At 67.7% G+C, this 21,328-nt stretch overlaps 1 protein-coding gene across 3 annotated transcripts; it reads right to left on the bottom strand.

The window, feature by feature from the left end:
* Positions 1-585: 585 nt before the first annotated feature.
* On the bottom strand, positions 586-21,176 carry MICALL2 (MICAL like 2). Of its 3 annotated transcripts, none has more exons than XM_033426747.2 (17): positions 20,838-21,176; positions 12,924-12,972; positions 10,701-10,842; positions 9,699-9,856; positions 8,926-9,038; positions 7,934-8,707; positions 6,056-6,324; positions 5,104-5,197; positions 4,110-4,264; positions 3,522-3,686; positions 2,896-2,960; positions 2,687-2,786; positions 2,485-2,575; positions 2,298-2,371; positions 1,634-1,748; positions 1,148-1,194; positions 586-795 (listed from the first exon to the last, which is right to left on the bottom strand). In XM_033426747.2, the coding sequence occupies exons 1-17, from the start codon at positions 20,978-20,980 to the stop codon at positions 701-703; spliced, it is 2,649 nt and encodes an 882-aa protein (XP_033282638.1). In that variant the 5' UTR covers positions 20,981-21,176; the 3' UTR covers positions 586-700. The 3 variants fall into 3 exon arrangements, with proteins under 3 accessions (XP_033282638.1, XP_033282637.1, XP_049555910.1); XM_033426746.2 differs by having other exon boundaries at positions 2,687-2,810; positions 20,838-21,175; XM_049699953.1 differs by lacking the exon at positions 20,838-21,176 and adding an exon at positions 18,627-19,041 and having other exon boundaries at positions 2,687-2,810.
* Positions 21,177-21,328: the final 152 nt, after the last annotated feature.

Genomic DNA, 21,328 nt, shown 5'->3' with positions numbered 1-21,328 from the left:
GCCATCGCTGAGGGTCCAACGGGACCACCACGAAGGGCTCTGCAGTGCAGACAGCACAGGAAGACACAGCGACAGCCGCCGCACACAGGTGAGGAAGCTGGCGCCCGGAGGGGAGATTACTCTGCAGGTCTCCCGAGGGCGGGGGGCAGCGCTGCTGAGGACTCAGGGCTGGGCCGCAAGGAGACTCTGCTCCCTCAGTCCTTCCCTGCACGGCTGTGGGAAGGGCGGTGGGCCCCATTCCCTTGCTGGACGCCAGGAACTCGGTCCCAGGGCCCAGCTGGCCTCCATCCTAAAGGTCAAAGTCACAGATCTTGACTGCGATCCCCACACGGGGGCAGGGCCAGCACCGACTGCAGCTTCCACAGACCCACCCTGTCCCAGCTCCTGTAAGGCTCATGTCCAGCATGTCCATGCAGCCAGGTCAGGAACGGCTAAAATGCCCGTGTCAGAGGGCCCGAGTCAAGCCCAGAGGGTCAGCGTCTTCTCAAGGCCATGGGCACATCCACGCTGGTGCAGAAATGGAACGTGGCCAAGACCCCTGGGCTGCCCAGGAGCACGTGACCACATGGGAGAGGGAACCCAGGCCACATGGTCAGTTTCTTTATTGAGGCTGCTCAGACCCCACAGAGAGGGCGGTGCAGGTCCCGCCACCCACGTTCCTACCCCACCCGCGTGAGGGTCCTGGAGCCCCACCAGGCAGCTACTCGGGGGTCCTGCTTCTGCTCTTCGGGGACCAGATGCTGGACAAGCGGAACCTGGGCTTCTTCCTCTGCTCCCCACCACTCCTCTGCAGGTCTGGGGGACAGACACAGATGGGTCACTCGCCCACCTGATGGCCAGTGCCCTGCGGCCTTCCCTGCCACCCACAGAGCCTCCCGGGCCCCAGCAGAGCCCAACCCTCTGTCCTCCCCGGGGGAACCACCGTGCGCCTGCCCTTAGAGTGTCCACTGGGCTGGGAACGGCTGGAGAGCAAAGCAGTCCCCTCACCCTGACCACAGGGCCATCCGTGCTTCTTGGATCCCTCAAGCGATGGGGAACTCACTCCCTTAGGGTGAGCCTGCCATGTGGGTCCCAGCACCCACTCCTACAGGAGGCCCAACTCCCCCGGGGTCCAGCCCAGCCCCGACCTCCCACGCCACCCAGTCACCCATCTTCCGGATCATGTTCTGCAGCATCTCGTCCTCCTGCTGCTCCCTGAAAGAGAACGGGCCGTGAGGACCACGCCCGCGGTGGGCCTGAGCCCACCCAACACCGGGGCACCTGCCCTCTCACCCGCCCATAAGCCACACACTGGCACCACCCTCTCCCCTCCCAGGGCAGGTGCCTGCCCCCTCGGGGCCCAGCCTCTCAGCAGTGGCCTGGGGACAGGAGGGGCCTGGGTGCACAAGAGGCCTCATCGGGGAGAAACTCGAAGACAGACTGCCGGGCAGGGCCTGCCCTCGGCCTCTGGCCCCACCTGCAAGATGTACGTGGCGGGAACCCCCCTCCCGATGGGCTCCGCCCTCCCCTGGGCCCCAAGGCCCTGCCCTCCACCGGGCTCCGCCCTCCCCTGGGCCCCAAGGCCCTGCCCTCCCCCAGGCTCCGCCCTCCCCTGGGCCCCAAGGCCCTTCCCTCCCCTGGGCTCCACCCTCACCTGAGCCGGTCCTCATCCAGGAGGTCGATGATGTCACTGCGGTCATTGACGGTGTTCACGTACTGGTTCAGCAGGTCCTGCTCCCGCTGCCGATCCTGGGGGGACTTCAGAGCCTCTGCAGGGACAGCTGGCATCAGCCGGAGCCCTGCTGTCCCCACCCTGCTCAGGGACACAGTGACCCCACTCCCCAAAGGTCAGGCTCCTCCACTGGAGGAGGGGGTGGGGTCTTGGGGCCTATGGTGGGCTCTTGGCAACGCCGGTTGAATGAATAAGTGAATGTATGAATAAGTGAGTGAATGAATGAATGAGTGAGTAAACGAACAGCCGTATCAGAGACTGGGCACTCGCTACCCGCCCCCTGCACACGTTAACTCAGTCCTCACAACAGCTGAAGGAGGCGGCGCTAGAACTGCCCCCCCTTGCAGGGAGGAAACCCAAGCACAGAGAGGTTGACTGACTCAGCCAAGGACACACAGCCAGGAAGTGGAGGAGCTGAAACTCCACCGCGGCTCGAGAGAGTGTGCCGTGATCGCCTCCTCCTGGCAGCCACCCGTGAGAGGGCCTTGGAAAGCTGCACCCGCACCCGCCTCCTGGGACTGAGCCCCCCTCACACTCCCTCCCACCTCCGCCGGCCTGGGCTCCACACTGGGTGCGGGGGACGCACCCGGCTTGGCCATCAGCCGGCGCAGCTCCCCCTCGATGTCCAGCTGCTGCTCCTCCAGGCGCTGGTCCCTGGCCCTGCCGAGGTGACACGGATGTGAGCCCGGCCCGGCCCGGCCACTGGCCTCCCCGCGCCAGACAGGCCCATGCGGGGAGGAGCGCTTTCCGGAGGCCTCAGGGGAACCACTCACTTGTACATCAGCTCAGACTCCAGCCTCAGCAGCAGCTGCTTCTCGTGGATGAGCCGGAACCAGTCCACCATGAGGGCGTCTTCCGAGGCGTCTGCGGAGAGGGGCTGGCTGGGCACGGGGGGGCGGGCCTGCGCGGGGGCGGGGCCGGGCCCAGGGTGGAGCTGGCAGAGGGGTTTGCGGAGGGGGTCCGCCCGGGGCTCACCCTCCTCAGCCGCACGCAGGCGCTTCTCCAGCTCCACACCCCGGAGCTCCAGGGCATCCAGCTGCCTCTCGATGTCCTGCACCTGCCGCTGGATCTCCTCCTGGGGCACGTAGTCAGGGTGCAGCTGGGGATGAGGGCGTGGTGAGGGGGTGTGGGCGGGGGGCCCCCGGGGCTGAGCCCCTCACCCACCTGCACCCTAGCCTACTCACCCTGACCGGGGAGGGCACTGACTTGCCAGGCGGAACAGGGATGCCGGCCGGGCCCGAGGGCCTCCCTGGAGAAGGGGCAGGACAGGCCTCTTCAGGCACCGGGCCCAACGTGACCCAGGCGTGGTCTGGAAGGGGGCCCGACCCCCCACCCAGCCCCATCCTCCCGAGACAGCCCCTGCACCCCGGCTCCCCTGCTGCACCCGGCAGGCCCCTGGGCAGCCCCGGCTGGTGTCCAAGGGGCGAGAGCCCACAGACAGACCCAGGCCCCGTCCCCGAAGTCCCTGTGCCCACCTGGGCCCCTGCCCTCCTCCAGGTCACAGCATCGGACACCCTGCCAGCACCCCGGCCACCCTTCCCACCAGCTGCCCGGAGCAAACGCGCCATCGTCGCCGAGCGGCTGCGGACTCGGGCACCCGGAGGCAGGTGAGGCCTCTGCTCACCCTGAAAGGGCCCGGGGCGCAGCCTCCTCCAGGTGTGCGAGGCTGCTCGCCCCCAGGCTCGTCTTCCCTCCATTCTAGGCTCCGTGGGCTCCTATACATCCTGCAAATCCCCGCCGGGCACATCCTCCTAGAGGAGCCCCCTTCATCTGCACCCCAAGCAGGAACCGGGCGGCGTGCTGGGCTGACCTGGTTCACCCTGGGGAGGGGCTTTCTCCTCCTTCTTCTGGCTCCAGGCAGGGGCTTCCTTCCCCGAGGGCTCCGGCTGAAGCCAGCTGCCAGAAACGTCTAGGCTGGCAGGGACCGCCAGCTTCCTGCGGTGGGATGGGGACTGGAAGGGGGAGGGGGATGCAGCTGCCCACGGGTGGGGGACAGAGTCACATGTCAGGTCAGCAGGCCCGGCGCCCTCCCCCCACTGCTTCCCTGAGCTGGGCCCCCCCAGAGGGGCACCAACACGGGGGTCAGCCCTCACAGCCACATCCTGCCCGACGGGAGGGGTCACGTCCACGGGCGGGGGAAGGGGCAGAATCCTGACCCTCAACAGCACACGGGGAAACGAGCCCAGTAGGTTGGTGACCTGTGCAAGGACGGCTGAGTGCTAAGAACAGACACGCACAGTCACGCACGTGCACAGGCATGCACACACGCATTACACACACCCACCCGCCAGGACCACCAGCTCCCCTGGCCAAGCAGGGCCACTGCCCCCAAGGAGAGGACCACCTAGACCCGGGCTGTCTGGCTGGGGACGGCTGGGGGGCTTCTGTCTGGCATTACCTAGGAGGCTGGCCCCGGCCGGGCCTGGTGTCCTGTCCACTCGCACAGGGGTCAGGGTGATGCGGACGCCCCCCTCGGAGCTCCCAGAGACCTTCTGGGGTGCATGACCCGCCCTCAGCTCTCCCAGGACCTGAGGCTCCTTCAGCTCCAGAGTCCTGAATGGAAGGCAAGAGGTCGGGGGAGGGGGGACAGGCCGCCCAGCACCCGGGCGCAGACAAGCCTGGGGGACGCATGCCGGCCCGAAGGAGGGGCCTCGTGGTGCCCCTCGGGCTCATGTCCCTGACTCTCCCACCTCCTGGAGCACAGGTGCATGTTGACAGATGCACCTACATCACAGGGTGAGCATGTGTTCAGGTACCCACAGCCGATGCACACATGGGCACCGGCCCCACCCCCGCCTGGGACCCCGCGCATGCGTGACGGACCCCCGCGGGGCACACAGGGCAGCCGCCACGCACAGCGGACCCGGACCAACGTGGGCTCAGTCGCCTGTGTGACCCCACGGCTGTGACCTCATCCACGGAAGGCTGCAGTGGCCTTCTCTCCTCTCCATCCTGAGCTTTCTGGGGGGGCTGTCCCCTCCCCACAGCGAATGGGGGTCCCAGCCCAGCACCGGGGCCAGGCCTGGTGGGCGCACAGCAGCGAACGTGCTCGCATTCCCCGGGGCCTCCAGACTGGTCCAGAGCAAGTATACCGAGGCCTGATGGGCCCTCCCTGACTTGCAAGTCCAGTTACACGAGGGCGCTTGGCCTGGGCCACTCAGGCCGCACGAGCTGGTTTCTGCTTCTACAGCTGACAGGCACGGTGAGACGTGCACACGGCCCTGCTGTGGGTGTCAGTTGGTGGGGGTGTGTGTGCTGCCACTCACCTGCAAGCACGTGTGAAGCGCCTACTGTGTGCCAGGCCCTGTGCTTGCCCCGGACACAGGCTCCTGTGTGTACAAACCCACGGCACGGGCATAGGTCCAGCGCCCAGCAGACCACCCACCGCTCACCTCTCAGCGGGGCTTTTCTTCTCCACAGGCTTCAGGCGGGCCCTCCATCCTGCCGGCCCGTCCTCCTGGCCCTCCTGGGGGCTGGCACTCGGGCCTGGGTGGGGGTGAGGGGGGGGTGGTCTGCTGGGAAAGGCTGCACCTCCCCCACCCCTTCTTCCTGCTGCCATCCCACCCTCAGGTACCCGGGAAGGAGCCACTGGCTGAGCTAGGGACAGGACTCCCCCCTGTGCTGTGTGTGCCTGGGGGATTCAATTCACTGTCCCTCTCTGGGCCCCAACGTCCCCTGCTGCCAAACAGGCAAGGGTACGGCGGTGAGCCCCAGGGATGCAGACCAGCTGTGTGTGGGGCGGTGACGACCTGCAGGCCTCCTTGGCGCAGGGGAGAGTGGCCTCCAGGCTGGAGGCTCAGCCACGGGAAAGAGTGGGAAGAACGCTTTGCGTGCTGCGTGCTGCCAGCTCAGTGATACCACGGGTGCCCCTAAGAGACAGCCCCAGCACCCAGAAAGGACCAACTCCGCAGTTCCTCAGAAAGTGTCCAAAACAGCCCAGGGCCCAAGGCCAGGGCAGTCAGGGGGGCTTCAGGGCCTTCAGAGCACAGGGCCACCGTCGCCAGGACAGGGCAGTGACGACAGACGCACACGGACAGCGGCGGCAAACCCCGCAGGAGAGGGGGGACTCCACAGAGTGCGGCAAAGCGGGAGGGCAGCACGCGTGGGCACCGGCCCCACCCCTACCGGGCGCCGTCACCAGGGAACAGCGGCGCGGCAGGGGCCGGGCCACGGGGCGTCCGGCAGGCGGGTGATGGTGACACAGGGTGACGCATCCCCAGGCGGGACCCCGGGAGCCAGACTGTGCGACAGCAAACCGCAGGCCGGGGAGCAGAGCGGCCGCGACGCACGGCGACAGCCTGGGTGCGGTGACCCCAGCTCCGCCCGTGACGTGGGGGCCCTTACCCTCGGCCCGCGGGGCCTCCAGCTTCAGCCTGGAGCCGGCACCCGCCCCGACGGCCCCTGAGGGTGCAGCCGAGGCTTTCCTGCCCGCCTGGGGCGGCGCCGACACCCGCGAGATGCTGCCTGCGCTCCGGGGGGCCGGCGGCGCGCTCCTCGCGGCGGGGCTAAGGGCCTGCGGAGACGCCGACTGTGGCCGCGTGGCTGCTGGACTTGCTCCTGGCCCTTCGGACCTGGGATGGGAGTTGGGCGCAGGGCCGGTGGCGAGGGAGGGCCTGTGGGTGAGGGCGCAGGTGTCGGGCATGGCTGCATCCGGAAGCCCCCCCACGACCCCCAGGCAGAAGCCCCTCGGCCTCCCCTGGCAGCTGCTCCCCAGTGCCCACCCTCCCCTCCCGAGGGATGAGACGGGCCGTAGGCAGACGTCACCCTCCTGTTCAAGCCCAGTATCGGCTGACATTAACACCCCCCCAGACCCACCGCGCCCAGGGCGCTGCTGTGGGGTCTGCCCCCCGGGGCCTCCCTCCTCCACCCACCCGCCTGCCCAGGAGCAGCTGGGCCTTCAGCATGGAGGCCTAGCTCCATCCTGAGCCACATCCAGGAGGCCCGCACACGGCCACCCTGCGTCCCCCCACGTGCACACGTGCAGGAAGTAAGGCTGTCGACAGGGCCCCCGGGCACCTCCGCGAGCCAGGGCAGCTCCTCCGGGTGCCCCGGGCCCCTTATGCGACCAAGTTCTCTCCCCCTGCTCCTCCCCCATCCCAGGCTGAGCTCCCAGGAGGGGCTGGGCTCCCAGGAGGGGCTGGGCTCCCAGGGGGAGCTGGGCCAGATGCGCCCCAGGGAGCACTCCCGGCAGAGTCCTTACACACCCTCACTCCCGACAGCCTCGGAGAGCCCTCAGCGCTGGGGTGGCAGGCGGGCCCGCTGTCCCCCGCCCTGTGCCCTCCCTGGGAGCCCCTGGCACCACCCGCTGGCCCGGCGGGGGTCACAGCATCAGCAGCTCCTCGCCGGGAGGCCCCCCACAGGACAGGTAGCACGAGGCAGCGGGCGCAGCCCTGTCGCCAGCCCGGCGTGGAAACGTGCTGGGCGACTATAGCAGGGCCAGTGGTGTCCCCCAGATTCCCGCCCCCCGGAAGCTCAGGGTGTGACCTGATCTGGAAGCAGGCTCTTGGCAGGTAAAATCAAGTTAGGACGAGGTCACCCTGGACTAGGGAGGCCCTGACACCGGAAACAAGCACGAAAAGGAGAGGACAGACGCACAGAGAGGAGGCCGTGAAGACAGAGAAGACGCGAGTCGAGGGCCGCGGGCGCCCCCAGAAGCTGGAAGAGGCAGAGGGAGCCCCCGCGGGCCTGCCCACACCTGGAGCTCCGACTTTGGGCCTCCAGCTCTGTGAAGGAATAAGGTCCGCTGTTCCAGCCACCCAGGCTCCGTGCTGTGTCCGGCAGCCCCAGGACAGCAGCACGGCGACCCGCCTTCACCCCGTCACCCCGTCAGCTCCGTGTCCATTGTGCAGAAGGCACGAGGCCCTGGGCAGCCCCACCTGGGGGGCTCGGCCCACCCCCAGCCTCAGTTTCCTCATCTGTGAAATGTGTCCTCACGTAGGACTGGGTGGGGCCAGGCCCCGGGCGGCAGCGTCACTGCACCCGTGCCCCCAAGCACGTCAGGCCGGCTCTACAGTGTACAGCCGTGTCCCCGTCCTGCCGGCCACCTGGCACTCCGCTCCCTTGTCTACGTCGCCACATTTCCCAGATGAGGACACTGTGGCAGGGCACAGGCAGCCCCGCCGTCACACAGCCCCGCAGGGCCAGAGCCCAGAAGCCCTCCCCGGCCGCCCCAGCCCCTCTGGCCTCCGGGCTCGCAACCCCTGCCCCTCCTTCTCCACCCACCTGCCGGGCGCCTGAGCGCCAGCTGCCCCCAGCTCGTGGAGGGCCTTGCGGAGGAGGGTCAGTGCCTGTTCCTTGCTGCCGTCCCTGGAAGGAGCGTCCGCCACAGCTGGGGCCCCGCCAGCTGGGCCAGCGCGGGGGGCGGCTCCAGGCGTCTGGAAGAACCTCTCCCGGGCCTGCTGCGTCCTGGAGGACGATGGGGTCCAGGCCGGGGCGCTCGCTGGGACCGGAGACGCTGGCCCTGAGCTGAGCTTGGTCTGAGGGGCTGCCCCTCGGGGGGCTACCCGGCCTTGTGGTGTGGCCGGGCGAGAGTCCCGGGCACTCGGGGTCACGGCGGAACGAGGGCTGCCTGCCGGCGACGACCACCCCGTCGGAGAGCTGTAGGTCACGTGAGTGCTGGCCTTGCCACCCACGGGGCCCACCGAGAGCCTGGCCCCGGCTGGGCTCCCCGCGTGGACGTGGGAGCAGGCGGTGGCTGGAGGGTCAGCTGCAGCCAGCGGGTAACCTTTGGCAGCCGGGCTGCCCACCGCGGGCTCCCACGCGGGCGGCCTGGCCTTTGGCCCTGCGTCTCTCTGCCCACTCGCCTCCTGGGCCTTCTTCGGGGAGCCAGGGGTCTTGGAGTCCATGGACAGGGCTCCAGGCCACCTGGGGGCCAAGCCCGGCAACGTGGGGCCAGCAGAGGCGGTTCCAGGGTCGTGGCTGGAGCAGACGAAGACGCCGGGCTCTGCTGTGGCCTTGTAGGCCCCCGAGTGCAGCGTGTTGGAGCACTGCTTACACCTGGGGTGGGCGGGGAAACCGGAGGGGCTCCAGCCACAGGCGTGTTCACTCCCGCCTCCCCAGGGCAGGCACATGCGGATCCCGGGTGCCCTCGTGCGGGTGGCGCTCACTCAACGAACACCTCTTGTCCCAGGCTCCCCCGGGGCCCTCGTCAGGGCTGCTCAGCCCATCAGCACGCACACGGGTGCACACTCGCGCGCACGCACACACGGGCCCACCTGAAGCAGCTCCGGTGGTACAGCCTCCCGTCTGCCAGGTGCCGCTGCACAAGGTGCACGTGCTGCCCGCAGACGCCACAGGTGCTGCTGACGGAGCCGACCGCGGCCTGGCCCTGCCGGGGGGAGCCATTGACAGGCCTGCCGCACCTTCCCTCCTCACAGCCACCCCGTCAGATTCCACCGTGCGGACCGGAGAGCGTTGGTCCCAGAGGAGGCCCATGCCCAGGCCGCTGGACTCTGCGTGCAGGGTCTCCAGCCTGGCCCAAGGGCAGGGGGCTGGGGGCTGACTTTGGGGGTCTCCGAGGGCCAGGAGACAGATCCTGGCCCCTCCTATTCCCACCCCAAGGTGCAGAAATCCTACCCAATCCCCAGCGCCCCGCCCCAAGTCATCACCCTGTCCCATCTCCACCTCTGAAAAGTGGAGCAACCGTACCTCACTTTGCAGGGCTGGCCTGGGAGTGAAAGACATGCCCACATGCTCTCCTGGCCCTACGGGGTGGGGGGTGGCCTAGGCAAGACACCCGCTCGGGGCCCTACTTGGCCTTCGGGGCCTCCCTGGCCTCGGTTTACCTGTCTGTACAACGGGGATCATATCCTGACCACCACTTGGGGAGCCAGTCCAGGGGGCAGCTGAGGCTGTGTCTGGGACCCGAGGGGACCCCACCCCACCCTGGGCACTGTGGGTTAGGGACACACTCAGGCCCAAGAGCCCCACTCAGTAGAAGCTGGTGGAAAACCCAAGAACCAGAGGGAGGGCGGGCCAGGGCGCTTACAGCCTTCCGCTGGACGGTGGGGTTTGTGCTGACCGGAGACAGCGGCTGCCCCCGGGCTGGGGTGGGCGAAGGCCTGGCAGGTTGGGATGGGGCCTTCTTTCCAGACGGTTCCTCACTGGCGTCTGACAGGGGCCTCTTCACGCCGGCCATGCCCCCAACTGGCACGAGACATACAGGGTCAGGGGCCCCGGCCCCGCAGGCTGGCTCTGAAAGACTCGGGGGCCACCCCTGGTCCAGGTTCCCTGGAGGCGCCAGTGCCCAGCCTGGGACCTGGAGCAGGGGGTGGGGATGGGCGGCCCCTGCTCTCTGGGGGCCGGGGAGGGGGGAGGGGTAGCCCCAGCGAGCATCCATTCCCAGCAGGGGCCTGGCCTGCCCCACCTCCTCCCGTCCCCTCCCCTCCCCTCCCCTCCCCTCCCCTCCCCTCCCCTCCCCTCCCCTCCGAGAGCCCTGATCCGAGGTCAGGGAAAAGGCACTTTGTTTCTCCACCAAGTAGGGCTCTAAGGCAGGCTGGCCGTGTGCCCAGAGCGATTCCAGGGATTTCTAAGCCCGGGTGAGGCGTGTTGGGCCGGGGCGGGGGGCTGGCGCTCAGCTGCTGGTACACAAAGTGGCTGGAACGATGAAGCCAGGCCGGCCCCTCCCCTGCCCGGCCTGCTCTCAGCCACACCCCGCCAGGGCCAGCTGACCGTCAGCACCACGTGGGGGCCCCTGTGGCAGGGCCTGGGAGCCCACACGGGTCAGCCACGCCGCCTGAGGCAAGAGCTGTGCGCACAGAGAGGGAAAGGCGGGGAGCTGGCTGTCTGCCCAGCGGACAGGGAGGCGGACGGCTGAGCCTGCTCCAGCGGGGGCAATGGGAGGCCTGGGGCCTGGACCCCGCTTTTCACTTGCAGCTTTTCACCTGCAGCAGGACGTGGAGGAGGTGGCGGTACCCGGCACCCGGGGCAGTGCTGGGTGCGGGCTGGGGGGCCGGGCGCGGACCGAGAGGGAGGGCCATGCAGGACTCACTGGGGGAGCGCCCGTGGAAGTAGTTGTAGTACTGGGACACGTAGGTCAGGATGCTCAGCCGGTCGGGCACCTTCAGGGCCACCATGTCCTCGGCGTCCAGCAAGGCCGGGATGCCCAGCTGCTCCTCAGCCACGCGGAAGGCCTGGGGGGGCGTGGTCAGCGGGTGGGCTGGGAGGCCCCTCCCCACCTCGGCCAGGCCACCAGCTCCCACCCCACCCCCGGAGGGAAGGTGGGAGGGGCCCGAGGCAACAGAGCCACTTGGAGCCCAGAAAGGTCTGGGTTCAAGGTTCGAGTTCTGCTCGGCCCGCATGGCCTCCCTGGCCTCGGTTTACCCGTCTGTACCACGGAGAGTACAGCCCAATCACAGAACTGAAGGAGCTCTGGGGCCCGTCCCGGTGGGTCCTCGGTAACAGCAGCTGAGGCCGCGGCCCGGTCCTGAGGGGGCCTTGCCCAGCTCGGGCTATTTGCTCTGGGACTTCGGCCCCAGGTCACCGTGGAGACCCCCTCAATGGCCCCCACACCCGTGAATCTGTACGGCCCCGGCCGACACCGACCTCACAGGTCAGGGGGCAGCTTTCTCCATGGGAGGAGCCTTCCCCAGCCCAGGGGGACACCTGTGTCCTAGGAGACAAAGCCCGGCGAGGGACACTCACTGGGCAGGGGGTGGGGTGGGGGCGGGGGTGGGCTCCCCGCCCCGGGGAGGATGCAGATCTCTGCTGCTGCTTCTTCCCCGCCCCCGCCACAGCTGATTCCTCTGCCCCGACTCTGCAGTGGCCTGTGGAGGCTCCTCCCCCTCCCCTCCCTCCCTCCCTCCCCTCCCCCCTCCTCTCCCTCCCCCTCCCTCCCTCCCCCTCCCCCCTCCTCTCCCCCCTCCCCCGTCCCCTCCCTCCCCTCCCCTGCCCTGCCAGCCCAGCAGGGCTCCTGCCTTCACACTGTAGCCCTCCCCTAAACTACCACAACCCCCACCTCAATCTTTGTGCGTCTAAGACGAGGCCCCTGGGCTCCCAGACCCGCAGGCCCCAGCAGTGACCACCCCGCCACACTAGGATCAAAGCCCCTCCTATTGCCTCTGACTCCTTCAAAATATCGACTTGGCCAAAAAGTTCGTTTGGGTTTTTCTGTAGAATCTTATAGTAAAACCTGAACGAACTTTTCGGCCAACGCAATATACCCAGAAGCTGGCCACTCCGGCTGCCAGCGCCGGCCCCCTAACCCCACCCTGCTCTCTGCACAGAGCCTGTGGAACCGGAGCGCTCCTATAGCACAGCAGCCTTCAGAGAAGCCAGGTCCCCCCACACCCCAGCCTCCTCTCTCTGTCCCAGCCTCCCCGCCGCCCATCCACCCTCTGTCCCAGCCTCCACCCCAGCCACCCGCCCCTCTGCTCCTGCCGCACCCACAAGCTTGGTGCCCTCCAGCCCGAGGCTTCACCCCTGCAGCCCCCTCTCCTTGTCTTCACCCAGCGTCCCTGCCCCTCACCACGCCCCCACCCCACCTCTTCCCTGCGGCTCCCGTTCCTGCCCACACGCTAGCCGTGCTCAGCGTGGTCCGACGACCCTGTCACGGTGGACGCATCCTACTCTGAGCCATCCACACGTGGCTCGCGAGTGCCTGAAACGCGGCCAGTGCAGCTGCGGAACTGAATGTGTCATTTTATTTCATCTCAGTTAAGTTAAATTTAACTTCCACTCGTCAGCGCGGCGGGTGCTGCCCCCAGACTCGCAGACCTGACGGGGGTGGGCATCCTGCTCACGGCTGCACCCCAGCAGGGACCACAACGGAAGCGCAGAGAACACGGGCCAAGTTTCTGGGCATCAGCCCCGTGGGGTCATGGAGCTCATTTTGCAGGGAAGCAGGGGCCGACTAGGACTTGAACCCAGCCAGCCTGAGAGCGGGTCCATCCCAGGACCCACCCGGGGGCCCTGCCGCAGAGCCACCTCTGAGCCTGCTCTGCCTTGGGTGGGAAGGAGGGTCCGGCCCTCCCCTCCCCTCCCCACCGAGAGAAAGAGGGACCAGGAGGCCTGGCTACGAGATCTGGGGCTATTCTGGGGAGCTGGGGTTGCCCAGCTCGGGACAGGCTGTAGAGCCCAGCGGCGAGTGCCCGGCCTCCCCCTGCCCATCTGTGGGCAGCAGTGACTCCGCGGCTACCCCGGGGGAGGTTGTGCCCACTCGGGTCCCTGGGACACGGGCTGGGGATGGCGCAAACCGGGCTGAGAAGGCACTCACCAGTTTGTTGTTCTCGTAAATGTTTTCCTTCCTGAGGGCATCGAAGTTTCTGGAAAATTAAAATACAAGTGTTCAAAGTAGCTCAGGGTCCAAGAAGGGAGGGGCCACAAGGGCCTCAGAGGTCATCTTGCCCAAAGGGGGAAACCGAGGCCAGGGGTGGAGCAGTGAAGGTACGAGGTCACACAACGACCAAGAGGAGGGTAGGGCTGGGCACCAGGCCTCAGGTTCTGGCCTGGCTCTGGGCCCGGGGATGCCGTCCAGCACCTCCCGAGACCTGGACCCCAACGGCCCCCACAGGCCCCCAGCTGCAGACTCCACCCCTCGCCCTGCAGAGGCCGAGCCCCACCTCTGCGCCGCCCAGTTAGGTGTAGCTGGAAGCAGGCCCTGGGTGGCCAGCTCAGGGTGGGCTGCTTCCCCCTGGGCAGCTCACGGGCCCGGTGGGTCGCGGGAGGCCGACGTCCTGGGGTTGAGGGGCTCCTGTGGGCGGAGCTCCACGCTGCCCACTGGTCAGGGCGAGCCGGGCCCTCGTTCCACTCCCTGGTCCCCACTACCTGCTTTATTTACATGAGGCGCTGCTGTGCTCAGCTCCTTAAAGACACCAACTCGCACCCGCGGGCGCCGTCAATGCCCGCCTCTCACAGATGAGGCGATGTGGCACAGAGAGGCTCCGTGACTTGCCTGAGGTCACACAGTGGGAAAACAGGACCAGAGCAGGGCCTCGGCCCCAGCGTCCAGGCGTTTGGGGGTCGAACGTGCCCACCAGGTGCCCAGCCGTCCTCCCGAGGGGGCAGACCCTCAAGGCTGAGAATATTAGAGCCCCCGGTGCCTCCCACACACACTTGACCATAGGGGTGCAGGGGCCCCCGGCCCGGCCAGAATGGTAGGCCTCCCCGGAGAGGCCAGGAGCACAGCGATCGTTCCGAAAGGAGGAGAAGCCCAGCGCCAGCTCCAGGCCGGTCCCGGCACTCCACACACACGCCCCGCACAGCACACCCTGGAGGACGCTCTGACCGGAAAACACAGCCAGACCCCAGCAGGCGGCCGGCTCGGCGCGGGACGTTCGGCTACACGGCCCAACGCCTTCGGGTGGGCTGGTTAGATACAGATCTGTCTGTCTGTTCATGTGCTGGGCGGCAGCCTTGCCGCTTTGGGGTCAACTGGCTTGTTCCGGAAGCCACGTGAGACAGGAGAGAGCTGGGGGCGGGGCAGGGGGGCCGCATCCGACTCAGCCCGGCCGTGCTGTCTGACCCGGGCGGGCCCCCTCTTCTCTTGGGGCCTCAGGGGCCCCGTCTTACGAGGGTGACCACAGCTTCTCGTGGTGAACTCGAGGGCGCTGGCTCAAGGCCGGGCAGGTGGCAGGCAGAGGGGGAAGGGGAGACCTTGCGGCCACCTGGCCTAGGATGGCCCGGCTCCCAGCCCTGACCGTGCACTGACCCCACCTCCCTGACCCTGCGACACCCCCAGGAGGCCTATTACACAGATGAGCAAACTGAGGCTGGGGCAGCGGCTGGCCCCTGGCCACACATTGGGGGTGGGAGGAGGACAGGGGCTGCGGTTTGCCCACCTCCCGCCTCAGGGGCCCCATCGGCCTCCAGCTGCTGTCCATCAACCTGCCCAGCTCTTCGGGAAACCTCCCAGTTTCCGCCTGGACCACCTCCCAGGTAACGTGTTCCAGATGTGAGACCACCCCAGGAGAACAGAGGGTGCTTTGTGCCCGGGACAGGACGGCGGACAGACCCGTCTGCGGGGGACAAATGACCGGAGGAGTGGGCGGGTGGGCGTGGCAGCCCGACACCCAGCGACGGCCATGGGCACGTGGAGTGGCTGGGCTCCGTCCGCCGCCCCGGGGGCTCTCAGCCGTGCAGGCCCCTCCCTCCTCAGCGACTGGGGTCTCGGGAGCGCCTCTCCCTCCCTCCCCCACCACCCCTTTGAAAGCTCAATCTCTTCTCCAGACCTGCCCAGGGTCACTGACCGCAACGGCCGTGTCCTCAGCAAGATGCCGGCACTGGAGGGCAGGATAACAAGGTCTGTTTTGTCTCCAAACAAGGAGGAGAAGGAAGCTCTCTGCCCCCCGCGTTGGCCTCGGTCCCCCCGGGGGCCGCAAGATCTTGCGATCTGGGGCAGCCAGCTGCCCCCAGCGCCCTCTCCGCCTGCAGACCCAGAGTGAGGGTCTCAGGGCTCAGTGTAAATTGGGGCACCCACGACGCAGTGCCAGCCCCCCGAGCAGGGTCACAGGCACGATGGCCAGAGGGTGCAGAACTGCCCTTCCACTCAAGTTCAAGGAACACCACCCTCAGCACCAAAGCCAAGCCGCCTCCCAGGACCCGCAAGGCGCCACGGCTGGGCCGGGCTGCCCTGGCCGGTCCCAGGACTACCACGCCCCTCCCAGCCTGAGCTCCCTCCGCGCGCCCCGGGGCCTTGGCTCGCTGCTCCCTGTGCCCAGAGTGGCCCTGCCCATCTCCCGAGGCCGGAGCTCTGAGGCCAGCGGAGACGGGCGAGGGGTCAGAGCTGCCTGGCAAATCCCTTCTGAGCGCCAAGGAGGGGCCCGCCCGTCCCCGTCAGGAAGTCCACAGGACCAGGTTTCCGCCAGCAGGCGACCCCCCGGTGGGATGGGCTGAAGTGTCCCCCAAAAGAGGCCCGATGGAGTCCTAACCCCCACGACCTCAGGACGTGACCTTATTTGGAAACAGGGACTTTACAGGATCAAGTTAAAGTGGGCCACTGGGGGGCCCTAATCCAAAATGACTGGTGTCCTCACACACAGGGGAAATTTGGACGCAGAGATGTGCAGAGAGAGAGGACGAGGCAGAGGCCTGGGGAGCAGGCAGCGTCTGCACACCCAGGGCGGAGGCCCCAGAAGGAACCAGCCCTGCTGACACCCGCCCTGGGCTCCTGGACGGAACAGGTGGAAGACTCCTTCTGTCGTCTCAGATGCCCATTTGCAGTACCGTGATCAGCAGGCCTCGCGGGCTGACACCTCGGGCTGACCTCAGGGAGGTGGCCGGCTTGCGTTTAAGGCCTCGCGGGATCAAACTGCGTCAGCACCTTCATCCAAGAACCTGCGCACCGGCGGGCGGGGACCCCGGGCACCTGCCCCAGGTAGATCATTTTTTTAGGTGAACTCCTGTATTTAAAATCAGGTGTGCTCTGCTCCAACCCCACGGTACCTGCCTGGGGCCAGGCACACGGCTGGCACTTGGAACGCTGCTGAGGAGGTAGTCTGTCCAGGGCTTGCTGAGTGGGGGGCCGTCGGGGCCATCTGTTTACCCTTTCGGCACCGGCCTAATGAATGAGCTCACTGGGTCTGTGCGCCCTGCCCTGGCCGGCGCCGGGCCTGGCTGACAGAGCCCAGGGCACGCACAGCCCCTCCCGGCCTGCTTCCCGCCGGCCACAGCTGACCAGGGCTGCTGACCTCCTCCTGCACCCAACGCCTCGGGGGCTCTTGGGAATGTGTACCCCCTTCCAAATTCCTGGAGAGCTGACCTCACGCTGTTTATTTCCTGGAACTAAATGCAACTACATGGGGGTGGGTGCTGGGACTGGGGGCGGAGTGGGGTGCGGGGGGAGATGACAGAAGCCCAGCCTCTTTTCCGGGCATCCCCAGCACATCTGGAGTTAATCCCACCGGGAAGGGGAGCAGAGAGGGAGAGTGAGAGACAGACAGACAGACAGACAGGCTGAAATACAGATGGAGGGAGACATGGGTACCAAAGTGCCCAGAGATGAGACGGGAGAGCCCACAGGGCAGAAGTGCGAGGGCGGGGGGGGGGGGGGGAGGGGAGGCGGGGCTCAGGGACAGAGACACCAAGGCAGACACCCTGCAAGAGGCCAGGGGAGAGGGAGGACAGAGCCAGGGAGGAGTGGACGGAGGAGGTACCCGAGGCGAGGCGGGGAGGAAAGGGCCCCCCTGCTGTAGGCCTTCCTCAGGCTGGCGCAGACCCCGACCCCGACCCCAGGGCCCAGCCAGGAGGGGTCAGCCCGGGGCTCCTGCCGTGGCCTAAGGGGGAGTCATGGGGGCGCCGGGCCCGAGCCCCTTCGCAGCCACAGGCCCTCAGGCCAAGAACAGAGGCCTCTGTCCCCAGGCGGCTTCCTGCTGGCCACGAAGCCAGCATCGGGGGGAGGCCAGCCTGTACCCGGGGCCCAGCCCCCTCTGCTCTGGCCCAGAAAGCAGCTTCTGGGTGCGGGCCTCCGGGGGTGAGTCTCCCACGACGGGTGCGTCTCCAAGAGCAGCCAGGGAGCCACCCCCAACTTGTGGCCCAGCCTGGCAGGGGCCCCAGAGCTGCAGGGAAAGGTCAGGTCACCCCCCACGGGACTGAGGAGTGGGGGAGGCCCAGCGAGTTTACACAGAACCCACTTCCTAAGCCCCGACCCCTCCGCGGCTCCCACAGAGGGCCGGGCTCCAGCACCCCTCCCGCCCCAACGGCCCTGGAGAAGGAAGCCCAGCCCCTGCCTCTGGGAAGGGCTGCGGCCCTGGCCCTGGCGTCTGGCCTGCCCACCCTCCTCCCGCCCTCCCGGCCTCCTGGAGCTTCAGTCCCTCCTGGTCTGGCTAGAGGGGAAGGAACTCTCCAGCCCCACAGGTTTACTGCCGGGAGCAGGAAGGCTGTGTTTGTTTTGAGCGGTTCCTGCTCTCACCTGGCTGCTGGGCTGCTCAGGCGGATGTGGCGTCACTGGGGAAACAGACCCTGCGGGCGGGTGGGCACCTCCAGGCCCATCTGAGAAACGTACAGCTATGGGGTGGGCACCTACAGCTATGGGGTGGGGCCCTACAGCTATGGGGTGGGCCTGGCGGGCCGGCCAGGGGTGGGGATGGGCCGGGCGGATCCCTGGGTGAGCCTGAGACCCGCACACCTGTCCGTGTCCCCGGTGGTGTGGGGCAGGGGGGGCGACCACTGCAGGGCGCAGGTGAACTCGCAGATCCCAGTGGACAGAGCCAGCAGGAGGACAGCCAGGCAGCTGGAGCTCCCACCCGGCGGGCTCAGCGCCCAGCTCCTCCTTTCACGGCCGCTCCCCTCCACTGGGGGCCAGGAGGAAACAGGCTCACAGGAGCAGAGAAAGGGAAGGACTTCCTGGTGGCGAAGCTAGGAGACAGGGAGACAGGATGTCCACTTTCCTGCTGCCGGAGGGTCTTCACAGGATGGGGGGGGTGGGGGTGAGTGTCGCCGGGTCTGAGCTCGGGGGCTCCCCCGGGAGCACGACCACCCCACGAGGTTCCTGCGTGTTTCCTCCCCCCGCGCAGCACCGGGGGCCGGTGGGGTGGCTCAGGGCTTCTCGGTGCGACCACCCCTCCCCCAGCCACCAACTTGCCCAGAGGCATCGCCGGGACCAGAGGTGGCGGAGGGGTATCTAAGGCATAGACACAGGCCCGTGCCACACATGGGCCCACACGCACGGGATTCGATCAGCCAGCATCTGAGAAGCCCCTTCTGGGCCCCGCCACGTATGGGAGCCCGACTGGTTCTCTGCAAACTGGGCGCCTTAGAATAACAGACGTTTATTCTGTCCCTCCCAGCCTGGAGACCAGAAGTCTGACATCAAGGTGTGAGCAGGGCCAAGCTCCCTGCGGAAGCTCAGGGGCAGACTCTGTTCCTTGTCCCTCCCAGCCTCTGGTGGCCTTCCCTGACTGTGGCCACGTGCCTCCATGTCCGCCCCCGTGGCCTCCTCCTCCCCTTGCCTGCCGCTCCCAGGCACCTGCAGAGCCCTCACCTGGCAGCAGCGGCCGTACTTGCTGGGCCCCAAGCAGACCTCCCTTATCCACAGACCTCCGACTGCGTGCTGTCAACTACCGAGCACTTGTCACGAGCCAGACGTCATCCAGGCACCGGGGACACAGCAGTGAACAAAGCAGGCAGACATCCCCACCCTCTGGAGCCGAAAGTCCAGTGGGGGCAGGTGACCAATGGCCAAGCCGGCAGTGAGTGCGATAGCTCACTGCCGTGTGCGAGGGTGCGGCCGCCTCCTCCCGAGTCTTCCCTGCCCAGCCTTCACCACCTCGGGAGCTGCCTGGAGCTTCTGTTCCTTCATCTGTTTGCTGTCTGTACCCAAAGCGTCACTCCCTGAGGCAGGGGCCAAGGCCACCTGGTACAGCACACAGTGCTGCGTATACAGCAGGCACTCAATAATGGTTACGTGAACTGCTGTGAGACACCAGCTTGTGCCAACATGTGGACACACCCACATGTGCGTGCCTGTGATCACCCGCGGGCAGTGCGTGCTGGGACAGGTGCGCGCGCGCACACACACACACACACACACACACACACACACACACACACACGCCTCTAACCCCAGCACAGCTGGGAACAGATGGAAGCTCCCAGGGCTCGGAAAGGCCCCAAATCTCCACTTACACCCGCGCGGCGTCCCGAGGTGCTGGCCTGGCAGAGGGCGGCACCCTCCTTCCCGCCCACGGCAGGCTTCTCCCGCTGACCCGGTCCGGGCTGCCTGGGGTCAGCCACCAGCCAGCCTCCCGGGGACCCTGCCTGCCCCAGGCTCCGCTGCCAGTCCGTCTCCCAGTCTCCCAGTCTCCATGACCCCGCGCCCCGGCCCCCCACAATCAAAGCTCAGCTTCGGGTGTCCAGAGGGGAAGCGCACGCTGCCCCGACATCTGGCTCTGAGGGCAGCTGAGGCAAATCGAGGCAGGGAGCAGAGAGGGCTCCCCACACATATTTCACAACCCCAGGCGGGAGGAGGAAAACCCTGCAGGCCTCTTTCTTAAGACTAGCTTCCCCGTAGAGGGCGGTGCTTGGGGACAGTCCCTGGGGGTACAGCGGACATCTGGGTGCAGGGGAGGAGCCCCATGTGCCAGCCCTGGCTCTGCCGGACATGCTCTGTGTCCTGAACAAGGCTGTCTCCTCTCTGGGCCTCAGTTTCCCCATCTGTACAGCAAGAGGCCCAAGGGCAGCATTGAGAAGGTGCTGCCTCTGGCTGCTCCCAGCCAAAGCCCTCCCTGGCAAACACGCTCCACCCACCCCTGGTTCCAGCCAGGACTTCTCAGGGGAACACTTTTAACATTTAACAAACAGCATGCTTTTTCCAGGAGGCGTCTTCCAAGGACACCCTTCCTGAGCGTCCATCCGCCCAGCCCAGGCACCCTCCCTGGCAGCTTTACTCATTGTGAATTCTCACGAGGCAGGGGTGCCAGGGCCTCACAGCACAGAGCTGTCCCAGCAAGCCGGGTCCCAGTCACAGCCAAAGAGCGTTTGCTGAGTGAATAACAGACGGAGCGGGTCCAGGGCGGGGACAAGATCTGGCAACAAGTTAGGGCCAAGCTCCCAGCCTCGACCCCTAGACCCTCCGGGGGGAGACGACCTAGCCCCCTCCCCTCCCCACCTCCCAAGGCTCCCATCTTATGCCCCATCACCCTAGGGTAAGGAGGCCCGGCCAAGAGGACCTGGGGGGTAGGTGTCTCAAGCTTCCTGCTCTGCATTGGCCCCTCCCCCACAGTGACCCTGGGCTGCATTCTTAAAGGTGCCGGAACAGGCTGGGGGACGGCCAGTAAGTACCACACAGTAAGACCCGCGTGCCCCCCAGCCCCTGATCTGGCAGGAGGTCCCAGGACAGTGGGGATCTCAGAGGGCCCAGAATATGCTGGCCCTTTCCCAGGGAGACCGACGGGGAGGGCTGGCTGTGGCCGGAGCCCAGGACGCGGGCCTGAGTCATGGACTGACTAAGCCAGCGGGGGCGGCCGGACGTCCTGGCTCCGGCCCAGCTCCACTTGGTGGCCGGGCAAACTGGGGCCCTGCAGGGGCCACGGGGCGGGCGTGCCTGCAGGGTCCGGCTCCGCTCGGCCCCGGAGCGTCCCACCAGGCCCGGGCCGGGAGTTCTGACCGCGGCCCATTGCCCCGCCCCCCGTCCGAGCAGCCCGGCCTCAGTTTCCCCGCCGGAGGCCGGCGCGCGGGGAGCGGGCGCACTCACATGAGGTCGGGCCGGTGGCGGTGCAGGATGGCGCAGAAGGCCAGGCCGTCGCGGAACGACGTGGTCATGTTGGTGATGCTCACGTCCCGGTAGCCCTCGCACTGCTGCCGGCACCACTGCTGCAGCGCTGTGATGGCCGCCATGAGGGCAGCGGCGTCCGCCCGGCCGGCGCCGGCGCTCCGAAAGCGCGCCCGGGGGCTGCGGCCCGGCCCGAGCCCGGGGCAGACGAGGAGCCCGCCCCAGAGCGCCGGGAGGACTACGAGCCGGCGTGAGCGCGGCGGGAGCCAGCCCGCCAGCCCCTGCCCCCGGCAAGGCCGCGCCTCCGCCACCGCAAGGCCCCGCCCTCCAGGCGCCGCTCCTCCCTGCCACGCCCCCGCCACACAAGGCCCCGCCCCATCAGGTCCCACTCCTCCTGGCCAGGCTCCGCCCCGGAAAGGCCCCGCTCCCGAGCCAGGGCCGGCCCAGGCCCCACCAGGCCAGGGGAAGGCTCC

This window comes from Orcinus orca, chromosome 16, assembly GCF_937001465.1.
Source record: "Orcinus orca chromosome 16, mOrcOrc1.1, whole genome shotgun sequence".
NCBI classification, from domain to species: domain Eukaryota; kingdom Metazoa; phylum Chordata; class Mammalia; order Artiodactyla; family Delphinidae; genus Orcinus; species Orcinus orca.
Note: the sequence above shows the minus strand (reverse complement) of the source record. Positions and strands in the feature narration are given on the sequence as shown.